The following is a 19,812-nucleotide window of genomic DNA, read 5'->3' as shown; positions in this document are numbered from 1 at the left end:
CACCAAAAATGTAGTAGATCATGGGACTGAACAGGGGATGTTTAAACTGACCATGGTACGTGGGGACACCAGGCTAGCTTCCCATACCTGCGTATTCACCACACAATCCCATGGAATGGCAGCCTGCAGCAGGCTATCGGATGCCCGCCTGCTACTTTTAAGTTGTTCAGTCCATCACTACTACTTATTTCAAAGACTGATAATTTAGATGAACCCTCAAATAAATTTTCTTAAAATAATATTAAACAATGGTTTGGGATTTTTTTTTTTGAGAGAGAGTTTTATTAAATATACTACATCAGTATCTTGTACTCCATAATCTTTTGATCACTCACAGACTGACTTGCTTAAAAATGTATAGAAAAACATCTGCAAAATTAAAGCTAAAAAAAATACATATTACACACCTCTGGACAATCTGCATGTTAGCAAAGAATACCTTTTATTATTTGACCTGAACATGTGCTTAAACAAGGAACATACTCATGAAATAGGACGCACTCCTTGAATATGGCACACCTCAAACTACTCAGACTAAAGGAAAACTAGTGCAATCATGTTTAATTGCATCTAACAACAGAACAATAAAAACTACTTTTTATTCCTTTGTTTTATATTTTTTCCAAACCCACTCCATTTGTTCTCTTCCCACCACAACAAAACATCCAGTGGTTATTCCTGTAGATCACTGTCCTTACATCGCATGAAGCAAACTTCGTTATCAGCTGATGCATATTTACATTGAAGCATGCAAAGGAGGATACTGCAAGTATTTGCAATGCAAATCTATTAAATACATTATAACTGAACAACAAGGTGTCCCTTTAACACTGCAATTCTATAGCCTTTATCTGTGGTGGAGGTTTCCAGTGTATGAATTATAAAACAGCATACAATTCAGAAACAGAAACAAAGAATTTTGCAAATTGTTTGTATTTTCAACTATTAAATCTTTCCGAGAGCTATGTCTAGCGCCGAAACCAAAGCCAGCTATTGAGTAGCCAGAAAGCTACAGTAATTGAATACATGATCATTTCCCTTTTAGCACGCTCTTTGTTTTCTTCTTCCAGAAGTTGTAGACGGCGATTAAGTTTGATTATCTAAAAATAAATAAAGGCTTTTAATACTTCATTAAAAGTTGCCAGACTTTCTAGAAGCTTCTGAATAGCCATGTAAAATTAGTATCTCAGACAGATGGATTTTAAACACTTGATAATTTGACTATCTATCTTAAATCACTAATGATCAGATCTTGCTGTCCCTAATAAGTAGGAACAGAAATGGAGTCGGACTCTCCAGATTCCCAGAACAAATACAGGATACGTGAGGGCAGTCCAGCAGGGGTATCAGAGAGGATATCTCATCATATCTGTTACGGATGCCTTTGCAGCCACACAGAAAACCTCTTCCCCCATTTTACCACTACAGCTTTTTCTTACATACCTGTCTTCTTAAGGAAGCAGCATCTACAACTGTCATGTCATCTGGCGTTCCCTCAAGCGTAGTATCCAAGTTGGAAAGACCATATCTATCAAATAAGGGAGATAGCTTAGCTGTCTTATCCATGCAAAGATTAGCAAGTACCATACTTCTTCAACATTCTAGTAGATGTATTTTTTGGTGGTGATGGAGAGAAGAATTATAAAACTTTTTTTCCAGCTTTTACAGAGTTGTCTATTTCGACAGGATCCTAACTGAATAAAGCACAAACACATATGAAGTGGATAAGTGCTTGACTGAATCTGGGTTTATTGCTCTCCATGCAAATACTTTTGAAGATTCTCCACGCAGACAGACTTCTTGCTGTCACTTGGTCTCTCAAAAGACTGTTTCCAGTTACTTAACTGATTAATGAAACCTGAAAATTGCCTGAGCTAAAATGCCGAAGTTGCAAGAGACCTGGCAACAGATTAGAAATAACCAAATGAAGACTTGGAAAGAACTGGATGTCTTATGCTCGGTACCTACTTAAATATCCCAAGTGGACATCTTTTAGGCAGAGAACCTTGCAAATAAGGAGTCTAGTGTGGAGTCACTGGTTGCTGAACTTTGCATGCATTAGGAAGTTTGTTCCCAGAGCACCTCTCAGTTTTGTTAACGTAGCGATTCAGAGGAAGCATTATTCTAACTCCAGGGCAAGTTAATTAAATACAGCACATTTATTATCAGTTGGGAAGTGGTAGAAAGTCTACATAAAGTATGTGTTTTCATCATCCAAATGCTACCTCTTAACCAGATTCTCTTCCAGCAACTAACAGGTAAAAGTAGTTCCTGATGCTGCACCTACCATTGAGTGTCTCGCTCCTATCTTAAAACCTCAGTTTCCAATATTAGTTCCCCTGGACTTGCTTTCTCTTTAGGACATACGAACAACTGCTGCAAACAGCTTAGGAAATTGAACAAAATAATGTCAAGGCTGCCAAATTCACAACAAAATACACCTAAAAGAATGCTTAGCATTTAATGACAGTTAACAGTCAGCTTCAACTAACGTGAATACGAGTAGAATTCCCAAAGCTTGCAGAATGCGCTTAAGTGCAGATACTACTTTTGCACTGCATGTTCTTTCATCACTTTCAGCAAATGCCTATAGAATGCCCTCAGCTCAGGCAAGATTTCTTCCCACCCCCCCGCCCCCGATGACTTGTCAAAAGTTTCCCTGTATCACTGTTCATTAATATATTTTTTCTAAATAAGAATTGCTGTTTCTAGATGAGAGTTGCATTAGTCTGGTCTTAGATAACAATGAGATCCTTGAGCAACACTGTATAAAAGATAGGAAGTTAATTACATTTTGATCTGTGTTTTTTTGGGTTGAAGGGTATACAGGGAGAGGGAAGCCTTCTCTAGGTGAGATCAGGATAAAACCAGCTTTTAGTAAGGGAATAGTCAGATAGACAATTGTCTGTCAGCAGAGTCATAGCTGTTTTAAAAACACAGTATGGGACAAAAAAAAGAAGTTTTGGCAACTCCTTTTGTTAGAAAAAGATTTTCTCATTAAGGCTATTATTAATTTTTTATGCTAAGGAGACTTGAAACATTCACTTAGCTATAACTTATGCTATTTACTACTTGTAGTTCTTTCAGTTTGGGCAATATTAAAAAGACTGAAACTGTTGGGGTTTTTGTGGTGTTTTTGTTTGTTTGTTTTTTTCATTTGCTTCCTCAGTGCTGTGAAGCTCACATTGCTAACTCAGCAAAGTTATCTTAAAATAAACCTAAGTTAATTATAAAACAATTTGAACATTTCTACTGTTAAAAAGTCTGAAGCTTTGCAAGCACAAAAAAATAAATCAAGTTTTCCTGACTATTACAGGTCCTCTGAAAGCCAAAGAGATTTCTGAGGAGGGTCTTTTTGTAGCCATTTTTTTATTTGTAGTAGATGGTAAAAAAATCAGAAAATCCCACCAGATCCACAGCATAGTTGTCCCTCACCATCTCTTGGGAAAAGCACAGAGGCTCATCATTTCAGTGAGATGGGCACACCTCCCTCCCAGGTCACATAAATTTAATATAAAATCACGGTATATTACTGCTGCTCTACCAACTTCCAAACCATTCCAGATATTAAATCAAGGGGATTACCATCAAGAAATCCCTTGAGATAGTCTCTTGGATCGTTACAAAATCTGAATTCCTGAGTTAGAGAAGAATGACCTGCTTGAATCCAGTGTCTACTTAAGCACAAATGTAATCTCCATTTCGATGAAAACACAAAAGTGTAGTGGCAAATGGGAACAACAGATGTGGAAGGGACTATTTTTTTTTCCTTCATCCTGACCATGAGATTATGTGCCAATCAGTTCCACTGAAACGATGTCAATCCGCCAAGACAATGGCAGTGAAAAGGCATCCAGCTACAACTAACAATCACAGGCATGTTCCTGAGAACACTGGAAAAAATAAGGTGATGCAAGGCCAAATTTTCTAGCAATAAAAATATGAAACTCCCTACTAAATAGAAAATACTTGAAGTATACTGCTAATGTAATTTAAGAGCCTCCCCTCACACATTACTTTGAGTCACAATTCTGGAGCACATTGTATCTATTAGACACATGAGGTCTTTGCAGGTGACTTGGATGGGTAAGGAATAAAGGCCCGAAATATCTCAAGAGTTGAGAGGGAGGATAGAAATGAGCATATTGTGTTTTAAAATAAGGACACTGGAAATAGGGAAACAGAAGTCTGAGTTTCAGAATCTAAATTAGTGGATCATGACTAACAAAAAAATACTCTTTACCTGGTATTGTCATGATGAGGGTTAGAGGAAGTGGTAGCAGCTGACCCACCACGTAACACTGGCCTACAGCAGGTTTTTGTAGATAGAAAGGACAAGACAGGAAGAGGAAACGACAAACAGAGATAAGAGGTAAAACACACAGAACAAAGAAACATCAAAATACTTCCACTTATATTGTATAATGTTTCAATACAATATAATACCTGTTTATTTTGTTGTAAATTGCACTTTCATATTTCTCATATTCAAATTTAATCAACACTGAGTGTTTATGCAGCTAAGACATGTAGGCAAATTTTTTTTTATATAGCTTCATTTATGGAAGACAAACTGTTGGAATAGAGATTTGGGTGGAGGTTATCAGCCTTATAAAATAACCATGGGAAACTTCAGGTTTAAAAAAACCATTCCTTCCAAAAACCAAAACCCCACCCAACAACAATGGGGGGGGGTGGGGGGTGGGGAAGAGTACCTACACATACTTATAAAAGCCTTTTTTATCATCCGCTCCTCCCACTAGGGAAAGGGGAGGTTTGTCCTTTCTTTATTCGTCTATGCTAGATGTAATTCAGAAAACCTGGGCTAGTAGCCTTAGGACCATATATAGTCCAAAGAGAGGTAGATCTCTCCAGGAAGAAGTGACTAAAAGCTTCAAGTAGATGGTATGGGCATCCCTATAAATGTTGTTCTTTCTATTTCTTTTCTTTTTCTTTCTAGGCAGACAGGAAGAAAAGGTAAAGCTTTTTAAGTTGCTGCAACTATATAATATACATTAACTTTGCAATAAGAAGTTACTGTGTCCCAGTTTACAGAAGATGTGAATACCAGCAGTATCTTCTGACAAAGCCACTACTATGTGTTTTCAGTCCCTCTGGTAATGAGGCATTAGTGTTCCACATCTATGATGTGTAACAAACTGTTCAAGACCCTGAAATATTTTCTCAGTTTCGTCCATTTTCCCAATACCAACAGGAGGTATTTGTACCATGCATTTAACCCATATATACTCCAGGCTATAAAATTAAAGACAAAGAGAATCTAGGTATGAAGATCTTTACAGCAGGTACATGTAGGAGGCAGAGGCTTGGTGCTGAGGTGGCTGGGAGAACACTGTGGCCTTGCCTGAAAATGAGCAAGAACCATGCAAAAATATCACAACCACTAGTTTCATTTAAAAGGATCAGGATCTAGGAACCTTAGCAAACTCTGCTACCTGATACAATACTTACTGGGACTAGGTCCTACTCTAATCAGCACCATAAAGTGCTTACCACAATTTTTTTCCATCTAGCACATAAGATAAGCCAGCATGATGTGTTTCACAGAACAGAAACCCCCATTCCCAATACATACAATAAAAGAATATTCTTACCTAAATGCATGAAGTCTTGCAGAAAGTTATCAAAAAAGGTATTCCTATTTTTTAATCAGAGAAATCATTCAGCTAGTCTAAAGTCTTGTCTGACAGATGCTAGAACTAAATACTTTGAGAAAGCATAAGAACTTCAGCAAACAGCAGCTACAGAACAGGTTGCAGAATTTCTCTGGTAACGTAAGTCACCTGTAATTAATTGGCAGATATGTGAACGCCAGCTTGTCAGTATCCAGCAGGCATTTCCCACACCATCTGACACAGGACAATCAAAAATCTGAATTTGTGTAATGAGAACAATAGGTCTCAAATGCTCTCTAAACTCTTGGCCTCTGTGGCATTTTGTGGCAAACAAAGTTTTACAGCTGTGTAGAACTAATCAATACTAACTAATTCACACTACTCTTCCCAAGGAAAGCCACAGGCTTGGAGGTAGCCAAAGGCTACAGCAAGGAACAAAACTAGAGCACTCTGGGATCTGTGCAAATCAGGAACTTAATCTAAACTAAAGACAAGTCTTTAATCCCACTTCCCAATACAGCCAGGCTGTTAAGAAGCTGCACATGGTTTATTCCTTTTCTTTGCAGTTCACATTTTATTTCTTTACAGGTGAACCCAAAAGGATCACCAGAATATTCCCCTGCCTCTCCCACACTTCTTACTTGCTTGGTTTTATATATCAACAAAAAAATTCATTATATAGATCACAGCGACCTCATAACCGAGATCACCTTACCCCAAAATCAGCAGCAAGTTTTTTGGTAAATACAGAATGCACAAGGTATAATATAGTCAAGCTATTAAATACGTGGCCTTTAAAAAAAAAACTGAGTAGGAGTACATTAAAACTTCGAATTTTCTAGCTACTTCTGTCAATCCCATCCTAAACATTAACACATGATAGGAAGAAGCCGTAACTCTGAGGCCATGTATACTCAACGCTTAACTATTTCACCGCAAATACAGCGGCAACCTGAAACATGAAGGGAATGCAGAGTAATACAATTTAGTAACAGTGGGAAAACAGGCAATAAGGCAATGACCAAATGAATCTGGTCTGTCTTCCTCTGCTTAGAGCAGAGCATGCAATGGAAATACCACAGTAATGATGCAATCATAAACACATGGTCTGGGAGGAAAACAACAAGGTATGGACAATCTAGGTGCCTGGGTCCAACTTCAATTGTTTCTGTGCATGCGCACAGGGGACTGAGGCCAGCACATTCTCTTTGTTCAGCAGAGGTAGCAGCTATGTTCACCTCTCACTGTACTTTAAAACACCTCTGGAAACATCAGAAAGGCCGTAAGAATGGGAACTAGGACTTTATGGATGTGTTCTGGACGTGAACTGGGTAAGAAGCTCAGCTTCTAAAGTACAAAAGGGATTGGTGCATTGAAGAATCAGGGCCTGGATGAAACTGTTCTCCTCGCTTGTCTTGGTGCTATAAGCAGTTACTTCAAAAAAGCAATAGGCTACTGTTTTTCCCAGGCTCCTTCACATTTGCAGACCTATTTAATTTTCCTCTGAACTATATTATCCCAATCCAAAGTCATGTGTAGCCCTCTTCGATGGTCTTAACTCACATCCCATTTTGTTTCTACCATGAAAAATATCATTAACTTGCTCAGTATAAAAAGTGATCTCATAACACCTCCAGAGATGATTATGTGGGTGAAGTTTGGCATTTAAGAAGGATAGTGGCTTTTTAGAAAGAGCTATGCTAAATAAAAAGGCATTGACCCAAGAGATGAAGAATAATTCAGATAAAGTACGGATTTCAACACAACTCTATTCAGATATGAAATTGCCTTTTTTCCTGCATTTAAGACATCACTAAAATCTCCTTAAATGTATGGGGTTTTTTTGGGTTGTTTTTTTTTTTTTTGGGGGGGTGGGGGTGGGGGGCGGGTGTTGTTGCCTAGAGCATAAAAGATCTGTCTTTGAAAGACACTAGGTGTAGGCCCTACAGTCATTCAACAGAAATTGAAACAGAAAAATGGTTAGAATTGGAAAACAAAACTGACCTATTGTTCTTGTCCAAGCTGAAGGAAATGCAAGAGTAAACAGACAGTGTAAACAGTGATCATTAAATTGTTGCTCATTTAAATAACCTATTATGCGAGCAGTGCCGGCTAAACTAGGCATAATTCATTATCTGCAGCAGTACAATCAGCACCTACCGTTAGCAGTTTTAGTAGATTGGAAAATATTTTTAAAAAAAAAAAGCAAGCCGTGAAACAAGTTAAAATATTTCCAGTGAGTAACACGTAGTCAGATCTTGTTCATTTTAAGAGATCTCTTCTAGTATTAAGCACAAAATGTTAAAATAGACAACGTTTCGAGATAGAAAGCACGTTACACAGAGCAAAAGAACAGAGTGCAGGTTTGGAGCAATTTAAAATGAACAATATTTTGCAATCATGCAAGTGGATCATCCAAATTTCACATTCCTACGCCAGTTGTAGAGTAACGGTGGGTATCTAAACACCCAACCACAAAGAATACACTTTCACCTTATTGAAAAGTTCATTTTTTTGGCACCTCCTTGTTCATAGGTGACTAGAAACAGGTTTCCCATTTCTTCTAGGAAGGATAGTAAGAAAACCTCAAAAATTAACGCAAACCAGGAAGAGTAATGCAGCTTTTGAAGTATTCAGAACCCTAGAAATTTTCTGATAATTGAAGTAAGTTGAAAATGTATGTATGCATATGTGTATGTTTTCCAGAATCCAAGAAAACATGGGCAAGAACATGCGTAATGGAAGCCAGGAATAAAACCTGTTAGCTTCACTGCAGACTGGGGGAAGGGCTAGAATTTCAGTCTATATTTTAACAAGGACTCTTGGCACAGTATCCATAAGTGCTATTATTCACAGACAGTAGAATTCCTCCTTATCTGGGAGCTTTGATTTTGTAAAACAAAACGAACTTGTAATTCCATCCAATTTTTAATATTGACAAGAAAGAAAAGGTATTGCTGTCAAACTGTTGAGAGGCATCAAAATTTTAACAGCTACAGCCTGAAATTTCAGAGTGAGGATTAAGCATCCAACTCACAGAATTTCAAGGGGAGCTATGCAGCTAATTTCTGGGGTTTTTTTTTTTTTGGTTTGTTTTTTTTTTTTTTTTAAGCCCCAGGTTAAGAACATAAAGGCCAGCAAGACTGGAGTTCTATACGATTAAGGAATGTTAATACGGGCATTTATATACTGTCAGATCAGCAAACATGGTGAGCTACAGGATGTGCCAGTTTGAAAAGTGATTGCAAACACACAGACATTCACAATAAGATTGGCTTGATAGTCACATTTTACTACCAAAACAACTAGAAAGCAAATCATTTAACTTCACACTACAAAACATTAAGAGTGCTGCTGGGATATTAGCAACCAGAGGCAGATGGCAAATTTCAAAGAACTTCCTAGCACAGGCCACACCGAAGGGCTGCAGGAGGAATGAACAGTTCCTCCCAACGTTCTTGCCAATTATCTCCTCTAATTCAACCTCTTGGCAAGCCCTCCAGGTCTCGGCTAGCCCTACGCTAGAGACTGACTGTGTGCAATTTTTACCTGAACCTCTGTGCTAGCATACTACTGAAATGACAATTGCTTTTGGTAAATTAATCTTGCATTATTAGTCTTTATAAATGTTTCTGTAGTGTTAAACATGCCATTTTTGTAATGCTTAGAAGTGCCAAATCAAAACAGTCCAAGGATATATCAAGTGAGCAAAACTCCACTGAAGAAAATGGAAATCATAGAATCATTTAGGTTGGAAAAGACCCTTAAGATCATAGAGTCCAACTGTAAACCTAACACTGTCTAGTACACCACTAAACCATGTCCCTAAGTGCCATGCCTACATGTCTTTTAAATACCTCCAGGGATGGTGACTGATTGCCATGAGGCTTGTATTGGCTCATTACCTCTCAAAGTGTCAGTTTATCCATAAAAACAGACGCAGCCTTAATCAGAGGAGCAACCAGCTTCTCAGTATACGTTGCCTTTCTTGCTCTCTGCATCCAGCAAAGTGGTCACCATCACTCATGTATCAACCAGAAATAACTATTTCCAATATAAACTAAAACAGGCTAAAGTCTTGACATGTTATCAAAAGCAGTGTCTGTAATGCCTTGCATAATATTCTACCCTGTTTCTGCACATTTGTCTTAATGCTTTATGACAACATCAACCCAATCTTATTGGTTTGCACCATTGTTCACCAACAGAAAAGCAAAAGACAAGGGTAATAAATTTGCAGGCTTAGGGTCAAGTATTAATTGCAGAAAACACTGACAATCTGGGAACAGCAAAATCCCTTGCATTCACAGACTAACACTTCTTATTTTTATTTTTATTTAGAAGGAAACCAAAACAATGCTATATTTGACTGAAACAGAAACATTTTGAAATGTGAATTTTGGACAATTAAATTGCTTATGAATAGTGAAAGCAAAGGAAAGCAAAAGCAAATAATTTCATCTCATTATTTTGTAAACAGAAACCAAACTCCACTAAAAAGGGGGGGGGGGGGAGGGGGGGGAGAAAGCAGCAAAAGCTGGCAGAATCAGTGACAACCAATCACCTGCGGTTTTCATCCAGCACATCCAAGACCTGCTGGTAAGCCCTACGAGTGGAAGACTGGATAAACGACAAAATGCCACGAGCAGAGTAAAGATTAGTTCCATCTTCAGGTAACATATTGGGAGGACAGACACGAGCCTGTTGCAGTGATGGTGTCACACTGTTCGTACAAGCATAGTAAATGAAGAGAGAAATACTATAGTCAGATTTTAAGTTAAAAAAAGCTTTTCAGATAGACCCCATTCCAAAATGCTTATTGCTTGCTTTTGATTTACCCTTCTCCCACCACTGTAAGGTAACACTCCCAAATTCTAGTAGCGTAGGGATCATGAGCTACATTTATGTATGTTCGTCAGAAACAAACACAAGTAATAATCCAAGGACACAGTTTTGATCTGTTATAGAAGTTAGTTTTAGAAAGTCCTTGTCCAGCTAAATCTGTACTTGTTGAAGTCAGTATTCAAGTCCTCACTGACATCAACGAGAAAAGTGTTTTTACAAGCATTGGCATTTCAAAAAAATCCTACCCATAATCTCTTTCAAAACACAAGCCTTTTTCAATAAGGAGAATCTCACACAGAGTATCTTCAACAAAAATTTTTCTTCAAGCTGTGACTAAAGATCAAGATAGTATTTTGATTTGCATGTGAACAAAGTTTAAAGGCAACTGCAAGAAATTAAAAGCACAGAATTCATATCCCAGTGACAACATGATCTGAGTTTTTGACTATGATGCAAAAATAATATTTAAAATACATAGGATTGAAATTCAAACATGACCACTTGGATTATACAAACCTCATCTCTATGAGACAGAAATTAGTTTTGATAAACTGCCTTTGATGTGCTCATGTTTCTTTACATTCAACCTGACTTTATCCACAATGTCCTTCACACATCAAGATATTTTAAATTTTTAAAGATTTTTTTATTTTTAAACCAGGAAACTTTAATTAAAGGTGAGATGCTTTTTTAATAGGAAGTAATTTGTGTTAACTTAATTGTAAATATTAACACAAATGCAAAACAAAGTGTGAGTCACTGTACCCTTTAAATCTTGGGATAGTTTTTATTCCAAGATTAGCATCCATAATTCAATGCATTTCCTTTGATCTTGCTACTTGTGCTTTGCTCCAACATTTTCTGGAGTTAGAATGCCAATCTTCCCACTTTTGGCATTTTTAAGAAATTAAGCAAAGCTTTAGTGGCTGAGTGCTTGGAAGCTGGTTTAATATTTGGATAATCTCTAGATGGGTCATAATTCTATGGATACTCTTATTTTGAACAGAGTTGCTCTGCGAATGGCTGGCACCAAGATCACAAAACTGAGTAAGAAAGAAAATTCAATTGAAAAGACAGATTCAAAGCATGTCACTTCACCCACAGAAAAGTTCAACCATCCTGTGCTTCAAGAGACATGCAAAGACAGCAGTGGCTGGTGCTTGGCTGATACTGGTCATTATTTATTACCTGAACTGCAAGTATCTTTTCATGCTGCTGTAGAGTACATTTGGACAAGAGAAAGTAAAAAGGAGAATGAGGTATCAGTAAACATCTGCTTCGCTTCTTTACAGCTTTTATCATTCTCCAAGACTTGTAGGAGTCTTTCTTTTCTATTTATATAGACTTTCTTTTATCTTTATAATGAATTCTACTTTGCAATCAATGGTAGTGGTCACATCCACACATTTTACTCTTGAATTGCATTGGAAATACCAATATTCACTAGAAAAATATCAAGAAGCAGGGGCAAGTATGGAAATACTGCCACTAAAGTGAATTTATGAGAATTTCTACTGCTTTGTGGATTTGCTGGCTTGAGGGCAATGAGGGAAGAGCTGATGAAGGCTTGAACTCATAGTATGTTTTATATTAGAAGTATTTTTTCCTGTTCATCACTTCAGAGATTTACAGAATAGGCTGAAAAGACAGCTTAAAAAAAGGTAACAAACAGTATTTAAACATATTGCAAATTAGAAGATATTGTGGAATTCCCGTTGTCCAGGATAGTATTACTGTAAATACCACAGTAATGTTATTTGCATACAAAGTCTTCTGTAGATACTGAAAAAAAAATCCCCCAAAAATATTTAAGTAAAAGTGCACAAAATTCTCTAGAAGAAAGTTACATGTGCTGACTAAATGGAAAGTGTATATAATAAGGAAAAATCAAGGCGGACTTCAGAACTAGATAATTCCTAACTCCATGGTCTAGTCCCTGAACTACTTTATGCTGGTTTTATAGGTGGCTTGTAAGAAAAGGCAGTTTCAAGCGATTACTTCATTCATTTTAAGATATTATTTAATTCTTACTTAAGAGAATATTTAGTTTCTTAAATGATTTAGTTATTTAAGAGATTATTTAAATCTATTTGCTCCTGAATATGAGCTAAACTGTACAGCTACATGAAATTACTCAAATTTTCTCCATAAAGGCTATTGCTAATTTTAATATCCTTCTGAAGTGCATAGTTTGAGATAGACCTTTCTCTTCCTTTCTGTCTGAAAGCCAGGATAATTCTATGAAGGGCTCAAATGTCAGGATTAAGGAATATGGGGGGAAAAAAATGGGGGGGAAGGGGGGGGAACAAACCCAAAAAAACCAAAACAGAAGCCAAATTTTTCTTCTATTCTTTTTCAGAATTCAAAATGATTGCCCTGTAAACATGCAGTAGTCCTTTAGACTATGTCAGAGACCATGGAGAAGAAATATTATGAAGCAAATATCTGATACACAAATCAGCCAAGATGACATAAGAAAAAACCTCTAACATAAGGAAAAGTCGCTAACATTTAGTATCACTACTTATCATTAGACATTGTGGCTATCCCCCTTTTCTCCTCCATTTGTAGTTAAATGGTCTTAGTTCTAGATATAATTTTGTTTCTAATTTCTGAAAAGAATTCTTACATACAGCTCCAGCCACTTATTTTAGCACTCCCTGGTTACAAACATCAGTCAATTCCAGAGTTTGGAACCAAAACATGGAATTACAGAAATTACTATGGAAGAGCACAGTAACATTCTACTATATGCAGAGTTTTTAGCTTAGCAGTTACCTCCCCTAAACCTTCTCAAAACATTTGTGATGTACACAGGGTTTATTTCAGATATTTCTCTGACTTACAGTTCTGAAAGTATGAAATGAGAGGTAAACAGATTTAACTAATCAAGGTTACTTTAAATTCAACCACATAGACAGACTATTCTCATTAGAGACATGCACACCATTACCTTTTCCCCCATGACTTGCATGAAGAACAGAATTTCTCAAACTGTGAAACTGAACTCTCTAGAGAGATGTGTTTTTCTAAGGGAAAGGCTGGAGCAGAAAAAAAATTAAACGCTGTCCCCTTTTCCATGCACTCTTGGTGGTTTGTTGACTTCAGATGCAGCAGTAGAATCCTTGCATTCAACATTGGCTGGCAATGGCCAACAAAAAGCTTTGTTTCTCCAGCTATTCAAAACCAGCCACAGAACAAAGAATCAAACAAACTAAAGCTATTTTGAAATTTAATTTTTCTTTACAAATCGGTTCTTAGTTGAAGCTGTCCCTTTCCTTTTGCCACCAGGTATTCTTCCCCTATGTTCGTTACACAGGGAAACGATTTGGCAAAGTTTGAGAAACCCTGAAGCAAAATTAGAAACCACACATTCAGTGTAGCAAAGGCTGTTTCAAATTTTATATTCTAAACTACAGATACTTAGTCAGAAAATTAGTATTGCAGAGAGCTACATAATTAAACACACTCTTGATTTTCATATACCAAGTAACATTTAGGCTTACGTGCAATCCTTAGTCGAAAGAGGTGACTGGAACCGTGGCATTTTATTTCTTGGGACAGTATCTGATCTGTGCCACCTTGAATAATAATTGTAATCTCTTAAGTAAGCATCCTTGTAAATAGAGGGATTGTAATTTAGAGAGCTGTCATTATTGCTACACAGATAGATAGTTATTGTACAAGCAGGTGCTTACTTTTTAGTCTCAGTTTTTTAAAAACATTTGAGAATTACTGTCTTTAGTAAAGCCCAACTCCTGAAAAATTCTCAGAACTGTCTCTGCATGCAACTGGATGACAAGAAGAGAAAAACAACAAAGAAGAAACAACTATTTGTACCATGTAGAGAACACTGTGATAGAGAGCCCAGCCAATTCTTTCACTTCAATTTGACAGTCTATTCCAGAATGTTTAATTTTGTCACTTTGTAGGTCAAGCACTGGAATTTTGCACAGTACATCTGAACATTTTGTCCAAGGAGGACAACAGTATCCCAGATTAAAACTTGAGTATTTTAGTGCTATTTAGAAAACAAAGGTTTTAAAAGGCAGTGCTTCATGTGCCTTTTCAATGCGGTCCTCATCACAGCATCCGAGTAGACTATCATGTCTATCAGGAAGTTGAATCAAGGAGGTAAGAGAAACAAGCATTTTAAAAAAAAAAAAAGTATTTTTTGGATAGGAATTAAATATTTGAAGTAAAACGTGGACTCTCTTTCCTACTTGAAGATATGAACCAGACTCACATACGCATACGAATGAAGGCCTGATCTTTGTCAAGTTAGAGTACCATAGTATTTGTTACTGCAGAAGTAAACTACTTAGACATGATATGAACTTAAAAATCAAGCCAGTTTTGATGAAGCAGCAATGTATCATTACAGTAATTAGAACAAAGATTATTTCTTTCAGCCAACAACACTGGAAATAAGAACTTTAGGAGCAGCTGGTTTCTTGTGCTTTTGTACCACTGGAAAAAATAATAGTTCTAGATGGTAAAGAAATTTTAACGTGATATAAATGAGGTAACAGGTGTACAATTACATTTTCTGTAGTGCAAAGAATACATTTGTAGTAGAATTTATCTACTTAAATGATCTAATTTATCAACAAGGAAGTAAACTTAGAAGACATGCATCACATTTACCAGGAACCTCTAATAGAAAGAATGGTCTATGAGCTAGGTGATACCCAGTACCATCTGAGGTAGCATAATTTACATCAAGCAGGTTGGTTTGCTTGTATTGCCTATTTTGAGCTACACAATAACACTTCCACATGGGTAGCTTCTCTTAGTAGCTACCACAGTAAAAACAGAATGCCACGTTATCAATTTTGTTTGTAGAATCACTACTTCTGGTTCTACTTACATGAAACTTACAATTTTTTTTTTACAGTTTACAGTATATGTAGATTAATAAACGGTGACAGCAAATAATATGCAGACCATTTAAAACTAGTAATTCTCTATATAGCTACTGAGCGACAGAAAAGAACACAGAGTTTTACAGATTTATGATTTTTGGATTCAAGAAGTCCAAAAAAAGTGAGAAATCTGGTAGCAACTGAATACATCCAGCCAGAGCCGATCTTGCCAGTTTCTCAGTTGGCTGGCTGGGCAGACAGCCCATGACTTTCAGAAGACTAAACTAACCTGGGGAGCAAGGATAAAGTGACTTCAAGAAATCGCAAGAATTCAAATACCATCTGTTTTTCCTTTAAGTCCAATACATCAAAGACTGGCAAAGCAGAGCTGGTAACATCAAAGGGGTAAACTTTTTCACAAGCAGCTTCCATCACATGAAGACCATCTATTCCAGCATGCATCATGTGCAAACTATCAGATAGGCAAGTGAAGGCTATTCCTGCGGTGAAATTCTAGTATGACTGGCCCAACAGGACATAACTGGATGACCAATACCACAGGGAACTCGGTAGGCTGCTAGAACATTTGGAGACCGAGCTGATCAGGAGCTTATGCATGTGAATTTGGTTTTGCCAGCTCAGTGAATATATATGACTCGGCAGACTTGAGTACCTACACATGTGCAATCTATAAGCTTGTAGGAACCAAAAGCCTGATTAAGTAAGAAGAGGAAGATATGCAACAATATTTCCATTAATATCTGGAGGAAAAGAATTTTAACATGTCTGGAACATGCATCAGAGTACATTTCATCAGTTTTAGACAAACTAACTAACAGGTAGACAGAATGTAGTACATATAGTACCTCCTAGTGCCCCTGCTGTAAATAGAAGAAAATAGACACTTCTAGGACATAATTCACTTGATCTATTTTAGACTAAAAATAGGTAGACCCTAAGTAGGTCATGCCCTCTAGGTACTGAAAATTAAGTTTATGGTGATTAGCAATAGTGTTATACAGTCTACATTGGGACAGATGAATCCCATCTTTCAGGTCTTAAATATAAGATCCTTTCAATAAAGGAAAGTATTCTTTATGGTAGCTGTATTAGGAATCTTTTATATATGAGTTTTAAGTACGACATTGCAAAACAGTTTTTGCCAGATGGAAAGATGCTGTCACTCAGAATAAACCGTGATTAATCAAAGACTATCATATCTAATAAAAATATACAGACCTGTATATCTTCAGAAAGAAGAAAAATTGCATAAGGATTGCTACCTCAGATGGTATCAATAGATGAAGTTTCCAATTCTAAATGCTACTTGCCATTTTGGTCTCAAAAGATTAAGACATATACTCACAGATTCCAATGCATTAAGTACATTGACACCAAAGAAAAATTACTTATTCTAATATTTATGAGAAATACACATATTCCTTTTTCTATGAATGAAAATCATTACAGAATATCAACAGTGAGAGAACCGGGAACATTTTCATGCACAAAGAACTCAATTTCCTGAAAATTCAGGGAAAAAAAAAAAACCTATACCAGCTCAGAAACTGAAAAATCTCCTGAAGTAACAATTTGCAATAACTGGTGAAACCAACTGTGAGCCCACAAACACTCCCACCCATCCACTGCAAGAAAATACTTCACAAATGAATCACTTCACTAAACAAAAAGCATAGAAATTAAGAAAAACGCTGGCCTTATAAGACTTACAATTATGTACTTGCCACAACATACAAAATATTAGTTGGAAAAAACAAGTAACAAGGAGATAAGGAACAACGGAAATATGTAACAAAGCTGTAGTTGTGTCCCTGCACTCTGTTGCTCTACTCACATGGAATCATTTCGGGCCAGCTGGCCATTCTGTCGAGTAGCATTTTCACTCATGGAACGTTCTCTCTTCAGTCTTCCCACTGAGCGGACCTGCGTAAAAGGGGAGAAAGAGAGAGATAAAAGGGAATTCCAGGAGACACTTGATAACTTGCATTGGAGATTTGCAAGTTAGATCTGCCCTCAGATACAAAGGCAGGTTTTCATGGGTTTCACAGTGATTAGGAGGAAAACAACTGATGACAGGATCTGATGCTGGTACATGTAAAACCAAGGTCCAAACTTACTGCAGTCCTGTCGTTATCTATCCATATGATCTGATGCCAAAAGTACGAACAAACAGAATTTTGAATATGTAAGAAAGCAGTATTATGTTTAATATTACTTCCTATCACCAGAGATAAATATATTTCTACTATATTTTATAAGTCTATAGAATATGCAGCTTCATAAATATTTTTCAGTTTTATTACACATCATCCACCTGGATGCCAATGCTATACCATTCTTTGAAGTTGGTTTTCAGAGTTTTGTTAAAACTCACTAATTCTATGTGGTGTTATATCATCTAGCCAGGAATTCCAAAGGTTAACTATACATGTTAAAAGACTCTTAGTTTGTTTTCTGATAACCTGCAAATTAAAAAAATCTTGCAGCTTTCTCTTCAATCAAGAGGATTTTTTTGTTGAAAGTATTTTGAGTAGTTCTAACTATGACTTTATTTTTGTAACTACTGTGTAAGGCAACCCCAGCCATCTGCCAGTTAAATATGGAACTTCAAAGTCATAATTAGAACTACTACAGTAATAATAAAAATATTTTTATATTTTCCCAACTTATGTTAGCACCAAGTAGATCTGCATCACAGTAGAGAAATCATTGGTCATTTCACTTTCTTTAGTAGAATGCTTCTCAACTAAGGAAAAAGCAAAATAAGTACTAGCCTCTTCATTTTGAGGTGTCTGCTGTGGAGGTTTTTCTAGGTCCAAAAAATCTAGCGGTCGATCACTAAGAGAAATAACACGGGGAGGAGTTTTCAATGCCAGTGGTTTGAATGGAGTAGACTGAAGAAGGTCAAGGTCTGGTGGTCTGGAAAATGGAATGTCTCCGCTATTACCTGCAAGAACATCACTTGTCAATAGAAAGCAAACTGTTCTGAGGCCTGAGGGCTAATGCTAAAGTTCAAAAAGACATCACATCAGTTACTTCCCCCAACTATGCCAAATAATTAAGTATACCTTCCTTTAGCAGGGCTCGTACGTTAAAAACTGGTAAGGCTCTCATAAAGACCACACTAACTGACGTTTATTTGAGCAGTTTCTCTGAGAACAATGATCCTGAGTAATCCTGTTATTGCAAGTGAGGGCACTTTTAATCTCAAGACATAGTCCTATTAAAGGTGTATTTCGTTTAGAAATATGGTAACTGGGGATGTGAAGATGTCACTCTTTCAAAGCATAAAATATATGCATGTCACACATTTTTCAAATTGTAAGATCTTCAGCAGTTCCAGGTCTGTCACTGTAAAGCCCATGACAATAAATACTAAAGAAGTATTGATAGAGTCCACCCAATAATAGACATATCCTTAACATAATTAGCGTTCTGATTATAATCAAACACATTTTGCACGGCTAATATATAGTACATCCCCAAAACTCGTTATAGTTACTTTTACAGTTGTGCTTACAGTTAATTAAGAAAAATCAGGTGTAAATCAATAAACATTAATTTTTTTTGCTCCGGAAATGGTTTAGTAAAATGAAAAGTCAGCAATTAAACTTTCTGTTCATAATTCATTCATTAACTGTCTCGACCACAAGCTATACCAAAACTATTCATGAAACATTTTCAGAGTTTAAGAAACTTCCTAAGTCAAAGTTGATGAGCGCAACTGTTTGAAAACCAGAAAACATGTTACAGGTTTTTCTTTTAAAAATATACCAATATATGGTTTTGTCCATCCAGAAATGTGAGGAGTTAATTTAAATTTTCACCTATTTTTCTTTTATTGAGATGCAGACATACCTGCAACTACAATCCGCTCTGGAACCTGCATAGTTACACTGGCATTTGGAAATCCTTCTTGGATGCCCTTCTCAAGGTCAGCATTTTGAGGAGCTACTTTGAGTTTTTCTGGGACCCTCATGCGCTGACTGATTCCTTCGGTGTATTCCATTTCATACTGAAGGCGATTAATTTCTGCCATCTCGGCAGCTGGAGATGGGAATGCCGCCCCACTCATTCTGGCAAAAGAAAACCAAAAGCTGTAATAGCAATATAGGAAACCAGCAGAAAGTGCATAAAGGAAGCTCTTTGTTCTGATTACTAGGCAAGTGGTAGATGATCCTAACTGAACAGACTTATTTAGAGAAACAAATTATATGATAAAATTCATAGGAAATGTAGTCATAAGTAGCTGGGAGTTGAGGGCAAAGACAGAAGAATGAGGTGATGCAATGCTTAAAGCTGCACTGAGGGTCCTCAAATTGAGCTGTGACAAAAAAATGTAGAAATTCTGCATGTAATGTACTATTCCTGCACTGGCTGGCAGAAAAAGAAAACCAAACAAACCAACAAACCAAAAAGAATTGGCAGGATTGGTAGGAAATCTA

General features: G+C 36.8%; 1 protein-coding gene across 7 annotated transcripts; it reads right to left on the bottom strand.

The window, feature by feature from the left end:
* Positions 1-272: 272 nt before the first annotated feature.
* On the bottom strand, positions 273-19,442 carry MFF (mitochondrial fission factor). 7 transcript variants are annotated; one of them, XM_009575477.1, is made up of 8 exons: positions 19,226-19,442; positions 18,142-18,314; positions 17,202-17,290; positions 13,988-14,062; positions 10,201-10,359; positions 4,244-4,306; positions 1,444-1,528; positions 273-1,100 (listed from the first exon to the last, which is right to left on the bottom strand). In XM_009575477.1, the coding sequence occupies exons 1-8, from the start codon at positions 19,440-19,442 to the stop codon at positions 969-971; spliced, it is 993 nt and encodes a 330-aa protein (XP_009573772.1). In that variant the 3' UTR covers positions 273-968. The 7 variants fall into 7 exon arrangements, with proteins under 7 accessions (XP_009573772.1, XP_009573774.1, XP_009573776.1 ...); XM_009575479.1 differs by lacking the exon at positions 13,988-14,062; XM_009575481.1 differs by lacking the exon at positions 13,988-14,062 and having other exon boundaries at positions 10,201-10,242; positions 19,226-19,406.
* Positions 19,443-19,812: the final 370 nt, after the last annotated feature.

This window comes from Fulmarus glacialis, unplaced genomic scaffold, assembly GCF_000690835.1.
Source record: "Fulmarus glacialis isolate BGI_N327 unplaced genomic scaffold, ASM69083v1 scaffold47433, whole genome shotgun sequence".
NCBI classification, from domain to species: Eukaryota; Metazoa; Chordata; class Aves; order Procellariiformes; family Procellariidae; genus Fulmarus; species Fulmarus glacialis.
This window is presented reverse-complemented; position numbering and strand designations above follow the sequence as displayed.

What these genes read in the sequence shown, in the direction of transcription:
- MFF (XM_009575477.1), bottom strand. Translation starts at nt 19,442, where the DNA reads ATGAGTGGGGCGGCATTCCCATCTCCAGCTGCCGAGATGGCAGAAATT. An exon ending in AGACACCTCAAAATGAAGAG is followed by an intron (nt 17,291 to 18,141) that starts GCTAGTACTTAT and finishes CCTTTTACGCAG; the next exon opens with GTCCGCTCAGTGGGAAGACT. An exon ending in CCTCATCATGACAATACCAG is followed by an intron (nt 1,529 to 4,243) that starts GTAAAGAGTATT and finishes CTTATTTGATAG; the next exon opens with ATATGGTCTTTCCAACTTGG.